Source organism: Salvelinus namaycush, chromosome 40, assembly GCF_016432855.1.
Source record: "Salvelinus namaycush isolate Seneca chromosome 40, SaNama_1.0, whole genome shotgun sequence".
Classification (NCBI taxonomy): Eukaryota; Metazoa; Chordata; class Actinopteri; order Salmoniformes; family Salmonidae; genus Salvelinus; species Salvelinus namaycush.
Window position 1 is genome coordinate 14,531,872 of NC_052346.1, and position 21,871 is coordinate 14,553,742.

Genomic DNA, 21,871 nt, shown 5'->3' on the forward strand with positions numbered 1-21,871 from the left:
CCTCTTTTCAGCCTCTTTTAGTTTGTAACGTGAGCTCTATCCTCAGCAGTGTGATGAATCATGGATACTCTCTTGCAGGTGTTTTTAGGACCTCTGACCTACCCTATCTTACAAACTTTGAGCGAGAGTCACCAACGTTCCCCACCTCCACCAAAGTTATATCTTCCCAGTGATGTCACAAGGGGACAGTCAGTCAGACTCAGATGGCCTCCTGTGTTTTCGGGGACAGATTGGGACCTTCGGACCATACCGGGAGGGGCGATGTCGGGCGGTCCCCTGCTGTAAATAATCTGTTGACTGGCCTGACCTCTCTTTGTGCTGTTCTGGCTGAGTGGACCTGCGGTGAACATGTGCTGGGGAGAGGAAGAGCTCAGCAGGGGGTGGAGCATGGGAAGGGAGGGAGGGATGGATGGAGGGAGGGAAGGAGAGGGGATGTATGTAGGATGCTGCTGTCGAAGGCAGCGGGGGAAGCAGTTTCCCCTTCGACAGCATCCCCCTCTCCCTCCCCCTCTTCATCCCTCTCCCCTCTTCGCCCCCCGCTCCTCTCCTGTCTGCTTCGATGCTCTCCCCGACAGAGGCAGCGGTCCATCTCCAGGTGCAGATTGGTTGTGACAGCAGCACTATTTCAAGTGGAGGTTTGAGCTAAATTGGAGTGAGCAATACCACCTGTTCTGTGTGGAGGGAGGCCTAGCCTGTTCTGGTCCAGCACTGTACTCTGGAGAACAGAGGGGGGGAAAGCTGCTACCTGCTACCTTCAAAGACTACAGCCTTGCATGCAATCTGCCCCAGATGCTCCCTGGGTACTTTGGGTGGTGTGTGTAGCGTGGTGCACTCCTCTTTGCTGCCTGCCTGCCTGCCTGCCTGCCTGCCTGCCTGCCTGCCTGCCTGCCTGCCTGCCTGCCTGCCTGCCTGCCTGCCTGCCTTGCCTGCCTGTCTGTCTGTCTGCCTCCCTGCCTGCTTGCGGTTTGGAAACAAAGTCTCTTCTTCTCTCTCCTCTCCTCTCTGTTCTTAGAGGGTGTTGCTCAGGGCACTGGAGTTCCAACTCAACACTCGTGCATTTTCACATCACATTCCATTACAGTCTGATGAAACCCCACCAGACAAAGGCACCAACATGGATCCAATGTCAAAACTCAAAAGAGCTACACCCACAATGGCTATGAATAATCTATAATGGATGAAACAGAGTGGCGTGGTGAGAAGAGGATGTGTGTGTTTCTGATTGCTTGTGAACGGTGCTGGCTGACTATGGGACTTTTAGTTTGGAGAGAAGAGCAGGGACGGCGTTGAAAGGTTCAGAGCCCAAACTATTTGTCGTTGACACGTACGGCGGAGTTCACAGGCATCAGAGCAGTGGAGGCTCCTCCAGGGAGGAAGTGAGGGCTCCTACAGGGAGGAAGTGGAGTGTGGTCTTTTGAGGAGCACAAATAATGTTTATATATTTTTTTTAAACCTTTCACCTTGTGGATCTGATCTTAGCATTGGTATCCTAATCCACCTACTAAAATATTATGTGTATATATATATCTATTATCTGTAAGTTGCTTTGGATAAAAGTACTTAATATATGATGATAATATGTAGCTGGACTGGAGATAGTTGGTTCATCTCCTGCACTAGGTTGGGTGATCAGAGAGAGGAGGGAAGGGGGGTAGGCCTCCTCCCAGCCAGGCAGGATACAGTAGATATCATTTAGTGGTGAGAGCAATGGGGACAGCATGGGGTTAGTGGCGGGGTCGCCACACTTACTGCACGGCCGAGCTCATTTCCACAGATGTCCACTAGCAGGGCTTCCCCTCTGAGAGGAGAGAGAGGGAGGGAGGGAGGGAGGGAGGGAGGGGTCACGTTGTCCAGTGAAACGCTTCATTCACTCACTGATCACAGCCAACATTCACACACACCACACACACACACATACACTGAAGACAGACTGTACTGTTGAGAGCAGCTCCTCTGCCCTTGTTCCCCAGTGCTTTCAGGGATGTTTAGTTTCCTTAGTGTTACCATGGCTCTGTTTCCCAAACTCTGCCACATCACAGGACAAGGACTCCTTTGTCTATCTGACCAATATCACATTTAAACAAACAAGCCTTGATTGTTGGTTCCTGTTTACATTTTTAAAACAAACACATTCCTATTCATTATACTAATATTTGTCTTGATTATTTCCAGCAATATTACATGATAATCAGAAATGTAGTTCAATGAACATTATACCTCCGTGAGATCTGAGAGTCAGGCTAGCTTTTATAGCAGACTGCTATAACACACACACACACACTCAGACACACACACACACACACTCAGACACACACACACACACACGCGCGCGCACGCACACGCACACGCACACGCACACGCACACACCATCAGGCCTGGAGGTAATATCTGAACCTGTTCTATTTTATTGGCTTGTATACCTGCCAGCTGTCTTGCAAAAACACATCTATTTTATGGACAAATACCTAACATAGATGTATATTCCTGTATGTCTCCTCATGGTAGAATCATGGTAGGATCATGGTAGAATCATGGTAGAATCATGGCAGAATCATGGTAAACTCATGGTAGAATCATGGTAGAATCATGGCAGAATCATGGTAGAATCATGGTAGTATCATGGCAGAATCATGGTAGAATCATGGTAGAATAATGGCAGAATCATGGTAGAATCATGGTAGAATCATGGCAGAATCATGGTAGAATCATGGTAGAACCGTGGTAGAATCATGGCAGAATCATGGTAGATTCATGGTAGAATCATGGCAGAATCATGGTAGATTCATGGCAGAATCATGGTAGAATCATGGCAGAAACATGGTAGAATCATGGTAGAACTGTGGTAGAATCATGGCAGAATCATGGTAGAATCATGGTAGAATCATGGCAGAATCATGGTAGAATCATGGTAGAATCATGGCAGAATCATGGTAGAATCATGGTAGAATCATGGCAGAATCATGGTAGAATCATGGTAGAATCATGGCAGAATCATGGTAGAATCATGGCAGAATCATGGCAGAATCATGGTAGAATCATGATAAAAGTGTTATGTTATAAACCAGTGACATACAGTTATAACTATAGTGAGACGGGTCAGAATGTTGAAAATAATCATAAGCTAACAACCCAGCTCATAATTGTTACTCATTTATTAATGATCAATTATTACTTACAGTATGTCAATGTGATGTATCTGTTTTCCCCTCAACAGTCAAAATAAAGAGTCATCTCTAGACTGAACAGGCACATTACTGTTATTAGCTGTCCCAGCCTCCACAGCAGTCTAGTACTGATCTGCTGCCAGGGCACCGCTGGGATGACTGGGGTCAATGGCTGGATTGGTCAGTTGATGGCTGGTGGTTAAAGAGCGATCAGATGTTACGACCACGTGTTAACCGTGTCAGCTCTGCCAGCCGCTCCTAACGACCGACCAATCAATAGCAGTCTGCCCTACACGGTGACCAATCAAATAGACATACTGGACATATAGGGCGGGGTCAGGGTGGCACTGAGGAATAGGCAGTTGTGTGGAGGCAGGTTCTTTATTTTCTTCTTTACTTTATTCCACATAATATATGAATACGAGTTGTTCTCCCAGGATTGTTTTTCTGGAGGCAGACGTCCAGGTTCTGGTGAGCAGTCTATAAAAAATGTAAAAAGCCGATAACTGTAATGACCAATGTGGTTAAGAGAGAATGATGGTTGTTGTGGATCAACGTAGTAGGCTGTAGTTGCAGAGCAGTAAGTCGGTCCAGGCAGCAGTGGTATGTAGTTGAATAACATATCAATTATAGCAACTGTGTTGAGTTGAAGTATGGACCCTAAACCTCCCCTCTTTCTGTCCCCTCACCACACTCCCTGTCCCTCCCTCCTTTTCCCCTCTCTCTCTTTGCTTGATCATGGCGAAGGGTGCAGGATGTTCAGCTTGAAGCGCTGGACTTGTGAGATAAAACAGATCATCTGTGCTGCTAGCCAACACAACAACCTCTTCATTGTCCAGTGTCTGTTCGTGACACCGTTCCATCTGTCCGTCCCTCCTGAATGGTCCGTTTGTCCGAGGGCTCTCCAGAGTCCAGGATGTCCAGAACCACAGGGCTCTGTTGGTGATGGATGTCACTCAGAGGAGAGGGCCCCTGGTTGGACAGCTGGACAGCTGGACACTCCCTGGCCCAGAGAACTCAGTGGATCACTTGGGAATGACACGGCTGGTCACCAGTGACATGACACAAGAGACACACATAGGGTTTGGCTGTTCTGTCTATTGGGTTTGCATGGTACATATTTGCATATGCATTATTTAATTTACAGCTACACACTTTGTGTGCAAAATATCTCAGCCAATTGTAAATTCTTTTGAAATGTGATTTCTACATGATCTTGGTCATGATAGAATGCAGCATAAGATACAACTGAAAATAGAACCAAATAAAATATCTTAGTAAAAGTAAGAGGGAAATAAAGGGAAATTGTTCATATGAATTTACTCTACATTTATGATATCACATTATGACAACATTGAAAGAGAATGAACGCAGGAGAGACACTTTGAGAATGTGCCTGAGCTGACGTTTCAAATGTCTGGAGGGGTTTGGAAGATTAGGCCTATGGATTATACAACAAAAAAATAGAAAAAGCTAAATATCATCCTACATAACAACTACCCTTCCTTCATGTAACATAGAACTTGTATAAAAAATTTAAAAAATTAGGTCATTACGACTTTACAGAAAATTATTTATTATTACACACCACCATATACAGTACATTGGTAGTCTCCAAGTTCATTAAATAAACTATTTCACTTCTACTAGTCTGAGAGGATTTTTTCTCTTATGTCCCCTGATAATCTGTTTATCCCTAAGTGTCACGTTACATTTGCAAAGCAGCTGGAGGGACCAGTGGTGTCTTGTACGGAGGGCTTCAGCGTGATTAGCCCGGCTCGTATTTGGCGGGCACTCAAACTTGTCAAATCCTTTGATCTGAACTGTCTCCATAATCACTTCAAAAAGTCTTCCTGCTTGAGACCGTGAGGGCTTTACAAATGTGGCTCCTTACTTACTTTCTCTCTCTCTCTTTCTCTCTCTCTCTCTGCTCAGGGACTTTATATAAAGGCCTGACTTCCTAGCTGCTGCTACCCGTGGTGTAGCTTGGATATCATCCTAATACCTCTCTCTTTTTCTCTCTCTATCTCTCTTTTTCTCCCTCTCGCTTTCTCTCTCTCTCTCTCTTTCTCTCTCCCTCTCTCTCTCTCTCTTTCTCTTTCTCTTTCTCGCTCTCTCTCTTACACAGATGTGGTCATATTCTCTTACGAAAATGACCACAATGGAAAGAGACAATGGCTTCCTGAGAGAATATTTCTAATATCCTGCCTCTGTACCTGGTCATCTCCAGCTCTGTCTTTGTGAGTCTGTGTGTGTGAGAGAGAGACTAAAGACTGAAGGAAACCCCTCAGCCCTCTCTGCACATTATACTCACCAGGAACACAAGCGGCGTACGGGGAGAAAAATACCCTCTACTTTTCGCTCTTAACAATAGCCATTTGCATATTTTTATAGTCTCTCAAAGAAAACAGCCTGGAGCGTGAATACTCCAACAGTGGTGCAGCAGCGCGGAGGAAGCGGAAGCCGGGGAGACGCTTGTGTTGTGTGTCCGCTGCTGGGGTGGGTAGAGGAGGGGAGAGAACACACACTGAGGCCCTTACCTCTGGAGGAGGGGGTTAGAGGGTGAGGGGCATGGGGGCCAAGGGGCGGGGGTGGAGAGGTGGCGAGGGGACCCTGGTGCTCCTGCATGGAAAGAAAGAGAGAGAGAGAAAGAGAGAGGGGGGAGGGAGAGAGAGAGGCTCACATTAAAATCTGATCAAAATCAGATGGAAGAAGCAGCACATCTTCAAATGGGAAATATTTTATAAATAAAATAAGTCCATTTATTCAAGCGTTCAGCAACACCCCAGTAGGTTCAGTAGGTTACGATAGCATCTCTCAAACCGTGCTAAGCTAAAGTATTAAACTATGTTAATGTATTGGCTGTTTGTGGAAACCTGAATTGCTCAGTGTGTTATTCTTGGCTAAGACACAGTGGTTGTCTGGCCAGATTGACTTTGTAATGTTGCATACATCATAGAATACAAACTCAACAGACATATTTCCCCTTGCGTCTTATACACAAATAGCATCCCCATTTGGCTGGTATTTCAGAAACAACAAAAACAGGTTAGTGTGTGTGTGTGTCGGGGGGGGGGGGGGGGGGGGGGGGGGGGTAGTCCAGTCCAGGAATAGCATCAGAGCAGTGCTTGGTTAAACAGTAACACTGCCGAGATCAACAGAGTGTTTTACAACATGAGCGGCTCAAGCACTCCAAAAATAAAGCATTTTCATTCTTGCTTTGAGAATACATTTCCCAGTCTGCAGTAATATATCAGCACATTTAGTGGCCTACATATAGGACACGGTAAGAGAGAGAGAGACAGGCAGACTGAAGGAGGCCTGTCCTGCCTGCTGGGAGAAGAGAGAGGACTTACACAACATTATGTAAATATACTAATGTCATATACATTCTGGGGTTTAGGGAACTAATAACTAGTCTGGGAAGTAGACTGTTTTGGGATGTGCTTTAGAGCGTTTTGGGATGTGCTTTAGAGCGTTTTGGGATGTGCTTTAGAGCGTTTTGGGATGTGCTTTAGAGCGTTTTGGGATGTGATTTAGAGCGTTTTGGGATGTGCTTTAGAGCGTTTTGGGATGTGATTTAGAGCGTTTTGGGATGTGATTTAGAGCGTTTTGGGATGTGCTTTAGAGCGTTTTGGGATGTGATTTAGAGCGTTTTGGGATGTGATTTAGAGCGTTTTGGGATGTGATTTAGAGCGTTTTGGGATGTGATTTAGAGCGTTTTGGGGTGTGATTTAGAGCGTTTTGGGATGTGCTTTAGAGCGTTTTGGGATGTGATTTAGAGCGTTTTGGGATGTGATTTAGAGCGTTTTGGGATGTGATTTAGAGCGTTTTGGGATGTGATTTAGAGCGTTTTGGGATGTGCTTTAGAGCGTTTTGGGATGTGATTTAGAGCGTTTTGGGATGTGATTTAGAGCGTTTTGGGATGTGCTTTAGAGCGTTTTGGGATGTGCTTTAGAGCGTTTTGGGATGTGATTTAGAGCGTTTTGGGATGTGCTTTAGAGCGTTTTGGGATGTGATTTAGAGCGTTTTGGGATGTGATTTAGAGCGTTTTGGGGAAATGTGGAGTTGACCTTGCTGCCATGTATGAAAAGCCATAGTATAAGTATTTGTATCATAATGTCGCTATCTGATAAAAACCTGGTAACTCCATTTTTGTCCATTGTTTCTTTTACATTTATTAAATGCAGTAACTCCACTCAATGTACCTGGAACATTTCATGACTCTAGGACCAAGAAAATGTATTCAAAACAGGTTCTGAAGCTCTAGAATTGCATGCTCGTTAATAGGAAAATATGTTCCTTTTTTTATTTCCTGAAAAGTTTCTGTTTGAAGATGAGGTTTCATCTGTTCATGAGGTTATAGTAGTCGAATGAATAACTGGGCAGCTCTTTCCATCAAGTAAATGATGTGGGGTATATGTCATTTAATTCGGGATGCATTAGGTCTACCTAACGTCCAGTAAATGGTGTGGGGTATATGTCATTTAATTCAGGATGCATTAGGTCTACCTAACATCAAGTAAATGGTGTGGGGTATATGTCATTTAATTCAGGATGCATTAGGTCTACCTAACATCCAGTAAATGGTGTGGGGTATATGTCATTTAATTCAGGATGCATTAGGTCTACCTAACGTCCAGTAAATGGTGTGGGGTATATGTCATTTAATTCAGGATGCATTAGGTCTACCTAACATCCAGTAAATGGTGTGGGGTATATGTCATTTAATTCAGGATGCATTAGGTCTACCTAACATCCAGTAAATGGTGTGGGGTATATGTCATTTAATTCAGGATGCATTAGGTCTACCTAACATCCAGTAAATGGTGTGGGGTATATGTCATTTAATTCAGGATGCATTAGGTCTACCTAACATCCAGTAAATGGTGTGGGGTATATGTCATTTAATTCAGGATGCATTAGGCCTACCTAACGTCCAAGACATCTTAGAAGTAGAGTTAGTCCCACGTAAGTACACTTCCTGTTATAAAAATCAAGCAAAAAGCATTACCTCTCTAGCCTGACTCCAGTATCAAACTACAATACTGCTAAAACAGCCTTGGACACAAAAGCCTATACTTTTAATCTTAATAAAGAAATCCTGAAATAGTCCTTGAGTGTTGTTGCAGTCACTGTAATATGGGTGGATGGCTGTAATACTGTTGTATGAGCCACAGGAGTCTAAACACGAAACGCAGGAGTTATTGGAAATCAACCAGGTTTCCATGTAATACTAGTTTCCAACCAGGCTGGAAGCCATCAGTCAAAGCAGCAGAGAGACTGTCCAGCCTGGCAATAAGGGCTCAGCTCTCCTCTTCTACCCAGAGATGTGCAGTCAGAGATGTGCAGTCAGAGATGTGCAGTCAGGGATGTGCAGTCAGAGATGTGCAGTCAGAGATGTGCAGTCAGAGATGTGCAGTGCAGTAGGGCTGAGTAATGGCTGGTGGTCATGCGCTCAGAGGGTCACAACCCTGCATGCAGCATTCTCAAAGACGCTTTTGTGATGCTGGTAAATGTACACGCACGGACAGGGAGGGAGGGAGGGAGGGAGGGAGGGAGGGAGGGAGGGAGGGAGGGAGGGAGGGAGGGAGGGAGGGAGGGAGGGAGGAAGAGAGAGTGTGTGTGTGTGGGGCGGGAGGGAGGGAGGCAGTGCCTGCATGTGTGTGCGTGTAAGACCGTGTGAGTGAGTGTGTGTGTGTGTGTGTGTGTGTGTGTGTGTGTGTGTGTGTGTGTGTGTGTGTGTGTGTGTGTGTGTGTGTGTGTGTGTGTGTGTGTGTGTGTGTGTGTGTGTGTGTGTGTGTGTGCGTGCGTGCGTGCGTGCGTGTTTCAAGGCTGGATGGAGAGAGAGGGAGAGACAGAGAGAGAGAGAGAGAGAGAGAGAGAGAGAGAGAGAGAGAGAGAGAGAGAGAGAGAGAGAGAGAGAGAGAGAGAGAGAGAGAGGCAAAAACAGGCACAGAAGATGTATGTAAACCCATGTAGAAACAAATGGTTGTGACTCCGTAGGAACGGGGCCAGATCCATAAGAGCTCAACACATAATCCCCACATGAATCAGACTTCCCACCAGAACGGGACCACACAAGCTCATATGTATAGCACATATCACGCACAGTCAACAATATCAACTACCCCGACTCAGTATGAGTCTAGGGTCTTTTCGTGAATGTGAACACAAAATAATATGCAAATATGGAGGCATTACAGCAACTGAACGTACACCAATATATGTCTTCATACATTGTATTAGTATGAAGCGTTCTCCTGAATCTAGCCTAGGGTCCCTTTAAATCTGTGTAGCTTACGCTCATTTGATAAGCATTATAATCATTTGATAAACATCATAGTCATTTGATAAGCGTTATAGTCATTTGATAAGCGTTATAGTCATTTGATAAGCACCATAGTCATTTGATAAGCATCATAGTCATTTGATAAGCATCATAGTCATTGATAAGCATCATAGTCATTGATAAGTGTCATAGTCATTTGATAAGCATCATAGTCATTTGATAAACATAACATTGATAAGCACCAGAGTCATTTGATAAGCATCATAGTCATTTGATGAACATTATAGTCATTGATAAGCACCATAGTCATTTGATAAGCATCATAGTCATTGATAAGTGCCATAGTCATTTGATAAGCATCATAGTCATTTGATAAGTATCATAGTCATTTGATAAGCATCATAGTAATTGATAAGTGCCATAGTCATTTGATAAACATCATATGATGCTAGTATGGTCCATGTCTCAGCTGATGAGGCTGAGGCAAGGCCTAGACAGCCCCTCTGATACCTCCATTCCACTCCCTGTGTGTGTGTGTGTGTGTGTGTGTGTGTGTGTGTGTGTGTGTGTGTGTGTGTGTGTGTGTGTGTGTGTGTGTGTGTGTGTGTGTGTGTGTGTGTGTGTGTGTGTGTGCGTGCGTGCGTGCGTGTATGCGTGTGTGCGTGTGTGTGTGTGTGTGTGTGTGTGTGTGTGTGTGTGTGTGTGTGTGTGTGTGTGTGTGTGTGTGTGTGTGTGTGTGTGTGTGTGTGTGCATGTGTGTGTAAGCACATCGGTGTGTGTGTGTGTGTGTGTGTGTGTGTGTGTGTGTGCATGTGTGTGTAAGCACATCGGTGTGTGTGTGCATGCAGTGGTGTCAGGATTGCATTCTGGCGACGCGGCAACGAGGCCATCATTTATCCCTGATTGGAACGAAGGCAGCAGTGCTGAATTTGTGTTACAATGCAGCCGCGCCATAAAGAGAGGCCACATTTCCTCCCCATTTCCCTCATGAATATCAAACACTGAAACCGTGCCATGGCGCGCCACAACAACACATAAGAAAAATTATGGCTCTGTTATTTTATTTGTATTACCTTTAATAGGCAGCATATTGGGGGGAGTATTTATTACTGTGTCAAGTTCTTCCTGTGGACATTCTCTGATTTATAAGACAGTCGTCATTAGCCAAATTGTGAAGAGATGTCATTTATATTTTTGCCTCCTTGTGGTATTGCAACGTTTGCTTAGTTTTGAATGGACTACCATTAGGGGCCCGAATCTACATGAGTCTTGAGCCCACATGCCAGCTAGACGTGTCTCTATCGTAGGCCCAGTACAGCTCACATCACAGACGTGTCCTGGGCTTATAGCTCTATTCCACGTGGACAGACGCCCAACAGACAAGAAATTGCATGGGTGCATCTGTACAACTCTATCCTGAGCCGTCCACTGCGTTCTGATAGTTTTGTGTTTGTATGTCTCTAACCGATCGAGGAACACGACTCAATCCAATTATGTTGTTTGGGGCTTTTCAAAGCAGCTTCCTACCTCGGCTGTACGTAGCTTTGTAAAACCCCATCCACACTGTTCCACAAAGTTACAACTAGATCCATTAAGTTGGCAGAATGAGCAAGAGACAGAGAGGTGACTTATAGTACTCAGTTCCTCCGTTATCCAATGTGATTGGGGTTTAGGAGTGATTTGTGGTGGCATCCCCCAGGGAAATAAAGAGTTTGATTCATGCAATCCTGGGCGGGCAGAGAGGTGTCACAAACCCCTCTCCTGAGGGAACGTTCCTGTTTGACAAACAAAAACAAAGCCGCCACTATGGCAAATCTGAATCTGAACTCGCATGGCAACATGGCATACTGTAGCAGTCTGCTGCAACTGGCAGTAGTCTCTCTCGCTTTCTCCTACCTTCACTTTAAAGGGATTTGACTTCATGTGGAATTAGTTGGTATATTTATTCATTACTGAAGTTAATAATATGATATCAGTCTTGATTAGCATGCATAATGCCGTCTAATAGAATGCAAACAACAGAAGATGTGTATACTTATTGCCTACACAATATATTCCAGTGAATATTGGCTTGTGGAATGCAGCTTAGCATCAACATTGGTGGGCGTCTGAAGGTCTGGATGTTTCAGTGTGTTATCCTTGTTGACATGCGAGTACTGTCAGGAAGATGTGTGTGTGTGTGTGTGTGTGTGTGTGTGTGTGTGTGTGTGTGTGTGTGTGTGTGTGTGTGTGTGTGTGTGTGTGTGTGTGTGTGTGGTCAGAGAGATCAGGCAGGACTGCAGGCAGGAAGGTGAGGAGCCCAGGGCCATGCTGACAGAGCTCTCTCTTTCCATCCCTGGGCTCTGTGGAGTAACTCTAGGAGACAAAGGCCCTCCTACACAACACACACACCTTTCTCTCTTCAATCCTGTGTGTGCGTGTGTCCATGCTTTCGTGTGTGTGTGTGTGTGTGTGTGTGTGTCTGCGTGTGTGTGCGTGTCCCACACACCCCTCTTTCCCATCTTCTGAGAGTAACATTTTATCCTATCCATCCCTCTGTCAATCTCCAGTCTAGAGGGCTTTGTAGGCTCCAACACCTGCCTGTATGCGTTCAGAGACCAGACCAGACCCCATACCAAACCCATCTTTCTCCAGGCAGCCCTATCCTGTTGTATACATTCAAGAACTCATGAAGTCAACTTGTGTATAACCGTTTACCTATTACCACCAGCTCTAGTTGGTGAGTATCCCCAACTGCACTTGAAATGATCAAATATCACCCTGGAAATATGTGACGGTTCCCTTTTCCATATCGACACGTCTGGGCCAATCACGTCGAATAGATACACAATCAATATTTCATACTATAACTACACACTTCGGTGATGTCAAAATGCTTCTGCTATCACTGATCAATACAGCAATCTCACTGGCCAACTCTAGAGTGGAAAACAAAAGCACAGCCATTATAGGACGATACAAACAAACCCTCTCATTGAATAATTCATTGATGACTAGACAAGCCACCATAAATGCTGTATACAGTATTCTCTGATATTCTCCCTGGGAAGCTACCTAGACACCCATTTAAAGCAAATTATGACATTTACATTGATTTCCGATCCACAAGACACAATCAATAAGGGCCAGCTGATATATTTATGAATAATGAGTAGTAGGCGAGGGAGGGAGGGAGGGAGGGAGGGAGGGAGGGAGGGAGGGAGGGAGGGAGGGAGGGAGGGAGGGAGGGAGGGAGAGCACATCACAGATCCATGGAAGAAGACCAAGCCAATCCCTCTAAACACCAGGCTGAGAGGAGAGGTGCACTGTACAGGTCAGGGATGCACAGGGAACAGATACAATCAGACTACAATAACCACACTTTACGTTACACATTTAAGTCATTTAGCAGAGGTTCTTATCCTTAGTGACTTAGAGTTAGTGCATTCATCTTAAGGTAGGTGAGACAACCACATATCACAGTCATAATAAGTACATAATGGGTACATATTAATTGAAATAGATTCCCTGTGTAGTTTACTTTGAGGCTTCAAATTGTGTTTATAATAGCCTATAATGCAACCATGTCGCAAATTGAGAATATTTGTATCTGCTTGCTGTTATTCACTGTGCACCTGGTTTAATTAACTGGATGCATTATCATTAAAGTGCTAGGCCTAGCCTACTCCATGTTGGATTTGGCTTTAAATCAACATTAGGCTTGACACGAACACTAAACGTCTGTTATTAACGTATTTTCTGATTAGTCAGTGCATGGACCAAGTGAAGCAAATACATGATGTATACCTTAAGTAGGCCTTTAAATAAAATGACCATTGTACCAATACATTGTTGACCGTAATAGACGGTCATATGATTTTAATTGCCACTTGCAGTTGTTTTGTCTTCTTATGTCCACTTACTGCGCATGGACAAGATGTCTACTTCTAACAGGAAGCATGGATTGGACAGAAAGCTCGTGACGTCGGCAATTAAATGTCCTTAATTCAAAGGTAAAAGTGTTGTCTCAGATGATGAGATGAGCCAACCGAAATGGAGAATATGCTGTCCTCTATAAAAACGTTGGTCAAATAAATGCATATGCACCAAAACATGGGTCTAGTTTATATACAAATGGCCTATGAGAATTTGTACAGCTAATATCTTCGGATTTGGTGTTGAACGTAAGCCAGTAGTGAAACCCGATATAGGTCATCAATAGAAGTAGCCGCATTAATATTATTATCATCATTATTAACCTATTATTATCATTATCATGATGTATTATTATAAATAATGGGAAATTATATTATGTTGGTGTTATTAATATTGCCTCGTGGTTATATTTCTATAGTGTATGATGATGATGATGATGATGATACTCTGAGGTTGTTACAGACTAGTTAAATGGCTGGTCAAGCATGCATGGAACCCACAGGAGCTTAATTCCCCAGACATGTTCTCGAGGATCTCGTTCTCATTTGTTATTTGTTGTGGTTTCTGATTGAGTAGAGTAACAATTCCATTATATGTCAACGATTAGCGACGAGGTACACTGAAATACGTGTTTATTCTAATTTATGCTTGGCTGCAAACCTATGGGCCTATATGACCAGCAGGATCAAGCTTATAAGAAATAATAACCCCATATTAGCCCTTTTTTTGCATAGCTAGGCCTAGTCCTGAATATAGGCCTACATTAGGATATTATATTAAGTATAATGTGTTTAACTTGATTAACGTCAAATTGTTTTTGTAAATAAAAGCAATGTTGCTCGTGAGTGTCATTACCCTTATGCCTATATCATGCTGATTGTGTATGTATTTATTTATATGTGACTTAAAATAATGTTTGCGATAATTCAAAGATATTATAAGGATTTTCTAAATATAACCTAATTTCTGCCATTATGTAAAATATCATGCTGTTTATTCAAAGCACACTCATAATGTGAAACAACAGCTATTTGTGGAGCAGGCAGCGAGATAAAAGGTAGTCCAAGCTTCTTCCTTATTTTCTAAACTTCTAGTGATGCACTGAAAAGCGCGTGAGGAAAAAGTAGATTGCCATGTGGGTTTAGTTTTGTTTCACATCGGCTTACTGCTTGAGGAAAACACTGGGTATATGTTCCCTATCCCAGCATTATCGCGATACTTCAAATATTTACATTAATATCAAACATGTATATCAATGAGAACATCACATAGGTGTATAGCCTATTGTAATTCAATATAATTGACAAATTCATAAATTAGTAATTGCACAATATTTTTGTGTTAAGCCTTTGGAGTCCAGTTACTTATTTATACAGTCGGTTTCTTTCTCTTCACCATTATAATTGTGTTTTTTTGTCCTATATCGTGTCATTCAGCTTCTCTATTCTATCAAGTCAGGTCTGTATTTTTTAAATTGCGTCGCAGTCAACAAAACAATAATGCGACTGTTACTCACCAAGGCTGGCCTGCCATCATGAGTAAGCGCGACACCTGCTGGTAGATAATATTTATCTAACCCAGGGGTGTCAAACTCATTCCACGGAGGGCCTAGTGTCTGCAGGTTTTTGGTTTTTCCTTTCAATAAAGCCCTAGACAACCAGGTGTGGGGAGTTCCTAACTAATTAGTGATGTTAATTCATCAATCAAGTACAAGGGAGGAGCGAAAACCCGCAGACACTCGGCCCCCCGTGGAATGAGTTTGACACCTGTGATCTAACCTAAAGTCAACAATGAACTCAATTTAATTTCCCCATCTAAAACAACAATAGCTCACAGGTGAGGGGAGCGTCTGTCACATTCTAGAGTGTTGGCAATGTAAAGATGGTTCTAAATGTATGGCCGTGGTGCCGAGAAGAAGGGGAGTTGGAGTTGTTGGCTCTGCTATAGGCATGCTAGATGGTATTGGCTTCAACAGCTCTTTCATCTCGAGTCCAGTGCACAAACATATAGCTTAATGCGACTAGTGTTCCCTCTTTTATTCGGCTCACCATGACAACCGAAAGGCTGGGTTCAGAAATGCCTCCCCATCAATGAAACAAACGGTCTTAGCGGGGCTGCGCGAGACGGCATCTTTAACAGCGAGGGCACACACTGTTAACCCGTGAGAAAAACACAGGAAAGTGAAGAAATTCGACGCTGACCACAAAAAGTATGAAGTCAGAAAAATAGTGCATGTTATGCAACTGGTATTAGTTTTAAAATGTCCGTGCAATTGTGTTCGAAGCAAACTTGCTTGAGGACCATTCCATGTGGACTTATGAAAACCTGAATATTGTTGTCCATCTCTGCATCTGCATATAATCGTTTTAATTTCAGTAATCTTAAGGATTGCCTATAGGCTACATATGCCTTCGGAATAGCTCCATGATTTCGCAAGCCAGAACCAAATAGGCTATATGTTCATAGCCTTAGCCTATAGCAAAACATAGACTATAGCCTCTCATTCGATCAGTTATCGCACGCATTCTAGTCCGTTGATTAAACTTAAAGTCGTGGGTTGTCATTATTGTTGCTCAACTTTAAACAAACTTTTCTACAGCTGCACGGGATCGATTGATGTAAACGATTTTATATTCACTGGTGCCTATGCGACTCCTCCAGAGAATTCAACCAAGGGGTATCCTGCTTAAATTTGATTGATTGCACTTTCTCCAGTGGACATTCACTACAAAACAGCACAGCTTAACCGTCTGCTCACTATTTATAAAAGCGAGGCAAGGGAGCGAAAGCCAACACAAAGCATGTATTGATTTTTTGTTTCAAAAAGGAAAAACAACATATATGTTTTTTATGAGAGTTAGAGGTGGGAAATGTTTATGTCGGCAGTGTGACATAACATATGGTCTAAAATGACATCAAATGCGTTAAAATACGTGTTTAGAAATTCGTAAAGCTATACGTTTAGTATAGTATAGGCTAGTTCACATTACATTGCTTTATCTTCCAGTATGGATAGTATAGGAAATTCAAATATTATTTGACTTACCTTATATCCAAGAATAGTCGAAAAATGCTTTACATGTATATTTGTAATCTATTAATGGCCATCTCCTTTCCTACGAGTCGGTGCTCCCTAATATTTTCTTTCCTCTGCCTCAACTGAGCAGAGCACTCCTCGGCTCCGCTATTATTTTCACTAAAATATATGAAAATTTATGCAAATGAAAATCAGCACTAACTGTTCGTCTCTTGTTATACTTGGGGATTTTTTCCCCCTTTCTTTTTTCCATACAAAACAAATGAACTCCCCAGCAGGGAACTTGGGGACCTTATAAAATAAACAAATAAATAATAAGCACACCATATTTCACAGAGACTGAATTTAGCGACATGCATTGAACTCAGGGACATTTTTTAAAGAAATGTATTTTTTTACTCTTTTCGGTGATCTTTTGGAAGTCAACATTTTTCCTTCCCATTACCCGGTGTCACGTTTCTCACCGCCGCGCTAGCCATCGTTTGAAAGTGTGCAACCTGAAATGTATAGCAGTAATTTAGACAGATATCCTCACTGTATATTAATAAAAGGACGGCCCCATGGCACCGGCCCTATCCTGTATTCAATGTAAACAACTCCGCGAGGCTTCCTCGGTTTTGAGCCGGGTCCAAATGAAATCTACTGGGAATGAAGGAACTCTGGCATCCACTATGTGCTAAACTACACCAGTCTATTATCTTTGCTTATATGCAATAAAATCTCTGCTCAGTCTTTGGCACGGTGGGTTTTATTAGGAAACAACATGAGATCATCGTAATACTTTTTCCTGCTTTCTGACCCTATCTCGAATATAAGGTCATGGTTCAGGGTTATGGTTTATCCTAAACTTTAAGAATAGCCAATAATACTGGCAATAGCTGCTCTACAGTAGCCAACACTGTAAGCAAGCAGTAGCTCTGAAATCCTGTGCGTCCTTGCTAGTGCTCCACGTGAACGTGACTGCGTCTCAGCCAGTGGATGCAATATATTATATATGGTATTTATTCATTAACACTGCTGGGCGAATCCATATGCTGAGGGGGTCCACTTAACACAGGCTCATTCATTTCTGTGTTATGGAGTGATCTAAAAAGAAGGTGAATTTTATAGGGCCCAAACGTAGACTAGCTGGTTGTAGTATTCAGATTTAAAAGGCAGACTTTTCCCCCTGCAAAACCCCCAAGGGCTGCTCAATTTACCCTTGTTTTGGTTGCCACTTTCTCTTTCCCTGTGGTTCAGTGAGGTTGCCTATGCGTTCTGTTTTTGCATGGAAGCATCCCCCCAACCTTTGTCCATTAACTCCGAGGAACCAAAGCCCAGCCATCAAGCAAGACGTGAGGAATATTGAATATGATGGTGTTTTATGGATAAATGGCACAGAAATGGCATCACAAAACTAGTCATATTGTTCAAAACATTCTCAAGGGCACACAATAAATGGTCTGGTTATGTGAAGGTACTAAGAGCATTACTGTCCTACAGCACATTGACAATGACAGTTGTAGGCCTACACTAACATCCAAATTGTACAAAAGGTCCCCATCTCCACCAAGTCTATTAAAATAGTTTATTTTAGGTGATCGCTGTTATGCATATTAGGCTAATATAAACATATTTTTTGCAGAAAAATCCAATATATCATTAGGTCTATTTCGACCAATAACAGTTTTAAAACACTTTCTGGTTTTTAACAAGGTTGAATCTATTCTGATTTATATGAAAGTTTTAATATGTTTAGAACCCACATAAACAATAATTCATGTATAGCTCCATATTGCTCACGAACACATTCATCAGATATTTTTTTGTTTATTTCATTCCTTTATTTTGTATTAATTTGCTCATTTATTTATTTATTTGGATTGAATTAAAAACCAGCCAATTGCAACGGCCGGAAGCAGGTTTACGCGCCTCAAGCGAGGCTGGCGAGAGCTGTCAATCATACCCCGGGTATCCAATCAACGGGAGTCTTGCACTCGACTTCCTCGTATTTGAAGGGGGCGAGACGTGGACGATGTGCGCACGCTTGGCACAGGGTAAACATTCGTGCGTCCTCGAGCTTTGAGGGAGGGACTGAGCGAACTGTCAGAAAGAGAAAGAGAGGGAGAGAGGGAGAGAGCGAGAGAGAGAGAGACCGAACAAGCGAATGGGAGAAGAGGCTTGCAACCATCGCCGTGCACTGTAATACTGGATTGTACTTCAGCGGGAGTTAGCGGTTTGGCAGGTTTATACACATCAAAACAGAACAAAGAGAAAGACTCTACAGTACTATAAAAGGAACAGCGAAAGAAAAGAATAAAGCAACAAGGGAGAAATCTCAGCGGCTAAATTTCAAAAGAACCAAGGAGCCAGTGCTTGTGTTTTTCTCCCCTGCAATAGGAACATAAACTGGGACTTTGTATTTCGTGGAGAAATTGCTAAATTTCTTCGACCACTAGAAGTTTGTTGGGGCAAATATATTTTTTCTGTGTATTTTAATTTTAACTCTCAGACGTTCTAAATACGACAAAACTTTCTTGACGGACTGCACATGGTTTCAATCTGCTTTTGAGAACCTGGATTTTTATTCATCGCTATTTTATCAATTTCTATTTGAAATACATAAATGCTGTAAACACAACAAATACGGATTTAAATTAATTTTTCCTATCCTTTTTATTCTTCTGGCGTTTGCAGAACAAGTCAATGGTATTTGCCAAAATACAACCCAGACTTTTAAAGTTTGAATAATTCATGAGATACAATTTGCCTGCTCGAAAAAAGTAACTGAAAAAGGGAGGGGGGTAATCAACAAACATATTCATAAGGGTTAACGGAATGGCCACCGCGGCTTCCAACCCCTATCTGTCCAGCAATAGTATCCTCTCGTCCGGCTCTATCGTGCATTCTGACTCTGGAGGCGGTGGTATGCAGCCGGGCAGTGCTGCGGTTACCTCGGTGTCTGGTGGGTACAGGGGAGACCCCACAGTAAAGATGGTACAGAGTGACTTCATGCAGGGAGCTATGGCAGCGAGCAACGGAGGACATATGTTGAGCCATGCTCATCAGTGGGTGACATCCCTGCCGCACGCCGCAGCTGCGGCAGCTGCAGCCGCTGTAGCAGCAGCCGAAGCCGGATCGCATTGGTCGTCGAGTCCCGTCGGTATGACAGGCAGCCCTCAGCAGCAGGACGTGAAAAACAACTCGGGCAGAGATGATCTACACACGGGCACCGCGTTGCACCACAGGCCCCCACACTTAGGTCCTCATCAGACTCACGCAGGGGCTTGGGGGAGCACAACTGCGGCTCACCTCAACTCGATTTCAGGGGGACAGCAGCAGCAGTCGCTGATCTACTCCAACCCCGGGGGCTTCACGGTGAATGGAATGCTCAGCCAACCAGGGAGCCAGAGCCTGGTGCACCCGGGTCTGGTAAGGGGGGACACCCCAGAGCTGGACCACGGCAGCCACCATCACCACCATCACCACCAGCATCCGCATCACCAGCAGCAACACCACGGAGGGGTGAACAGCCACGACCAACACTCCGACGAGGACACACCGACCTCGGACGACTTGGAGCAGTTCGCCAAGCAGTTCAAACAGCGCCGGATCAAACTAGGCTTTACGCAGGCGGACGTGGGCTTGGCCCTGGGCACCCTGTACGGGAACGTCTTCTCTCAGACCACCATTTGTCGGTTTGAAGCTCTCCAGCTCAGCTTCAAAAACATGTGCAAGCTGAAGCCATTGCTAAACAAATGGCTGGAGGAGGCGGATTCTACCACTGGCAGCCCGACCAGCATCGACAAGATAGCGGCACAAGGTAGGAAGCGAAAGAAGCGCACGTCCATCGAAGTAAGCGTGAAGGGAGCTTTGGAGAGCCACTTCCTGAAATGCCCCAAACCCTCGGCCCAAGAGATAACCTCACTAGCGGACAACTTGCAGCTGGAGAAAGAAGTGGTTAGAGTGTGGTTTTGCAATAGGAGACAGAAGGAAAAAAGGATGACGCCCCCAGGAGTGCCACAGACGCCGGAGGATGTGTACTCGCAGGTCGGCAATGTGAGTGCAGATACACCGCCCCCCTCCATGGACTGCAAACGAATGTTCAGTGAGACATAGAGCAGAACACAAGACTAAAAAATATTTTATATAAAATTAAAACTGATAAACACAGACTATCGTCAAGATAGCCAAAACATTTTTGATACTGTGATTGTGATGGAATAGGAATAAGACTGCAAATGTGTTATATATTTTTCACCAGAACAAAACAAACCCCCCTTTTCCACCCAACCCCAAAACGCACCGATAACCTTCTTCCAAGCCCTGAAATGTCTTAACCTAAAAGGTTCCTTCTGCTCTTTCTTTCAGGGACATTTTTTAGTAGATTACTTAAAAGATGCAAGTTTAACTGGGCCGAGTGAACCGACCGACCAGAGGGTGACTACAAGTTCGTTCCATCAGGTAATTTTGGCGCATTAACAACACCAACTGGAAATGTCAAAGCAAGTAGTCCTATTAGAATTTTAAAAAGATTCCCCCTGTACCCTGTATCTGATTTGCGAAAGACAAAAGAGGCAGGCATTTGTATATTTAAAAATGGGACATTTTAAACCCCTACTTTAACAAAGGAACAAAAACTGCAACAGCATCAATACGAAGAAGAGTGGCATCCACGAAGCTTCCAACATATTTTTTGCGGGGAGGACTGCATGGTTTAAATTTTCACAAAGAGGAATTGGGATTTTGAGGCCCTCCACGCCTAATGATACAATATAAACTCACCAGGACTGTCCCCGCCATCTGATCTAAAAGATCACCTCTTTTTTTCAAATTGATTTTTTTTCATGGGACTTGAACACCGTGAATGAAGAAATAAAAATAGACATTTGAAAAGACTATCTTCAGCTGCACTTATTTGAAATTCTTCTCCTCTCCGTTGCCAAGTGTGACTGAATGGGTGCTGTGGATGTAACTATACATGCTGCCATTTCTAAGCAGTATTCTTTGGTAGGTTTTAATAAACAACAGACTCTGTAAAGCCGGCAATATAGATTCATTAGATCAGATGCTGATCTGACTTATTTACTTTATATTTTTCATCAAAATGACTTGTTTTAATATTCTATTCGGAATACATATCAATTATTCCAAACGGTAATTTATTTCCCCCCAGAACTTTGTGTAAGATGTTTTGCTTTCCTGTTTTCATTGTTGACTTCATTTGTTTTGTTTAATTTTGTATTCTCGTTTCTAAAAGGAGCACAAATCAACATAAGCTGACATTGACAGTTGTTAGGTAATAAGGGTATATTTTGATGTGATAATTTGATTGTAATTTAATTTCAGTAGTGATTCCTTACGAGCTGATTGAGACCAATAAATTTGTTAGAATGAAATTACGTCATTGTGTGTTTTGAGATTTATATTTGAATTGAATATTTAGCTACGTTTGTTTATGAAACAAGGCATGCATTCGTGATA

General features: G+C 43.2%; 1 protein-coding gene across 2 annotated transcripts; it reads left to right on the forward strand.

Moving 5' to 3' along the window:
- Nucleotides 1-19,225: 19,225 nt before the first annotated feature.
- LOC120033726 (POU domain, class 3, transcription factor 3-B-like) lies at nt 19,226-20,869 on the forward strand. Of its 2 annotated transcripts, XM_038980167.1 has the most exons (2): nt 19,226-20,446; nt 20,759-20,869. In XM_038980167.1, exons 1-2 carry the CDS (start codon nt 19,226-19,228, stop codon nt 20,867-20,869), a joined length of 1,332 nt encoding a protein of 443 aa, XP_038836095.1. The 2 variants fall into 2 exon arrangements, with proteins under 2 accessions (XP_038836095.1, XP_038836096.1); XM_038980168.1 differs by lacking the exon at nt 20,759-20,869 and having other exon boundaries at nt 19,226-20,506.
- The last annotated feature ends 1,002 nt before the right edge of the window (nt 20,870-21,871 follow it).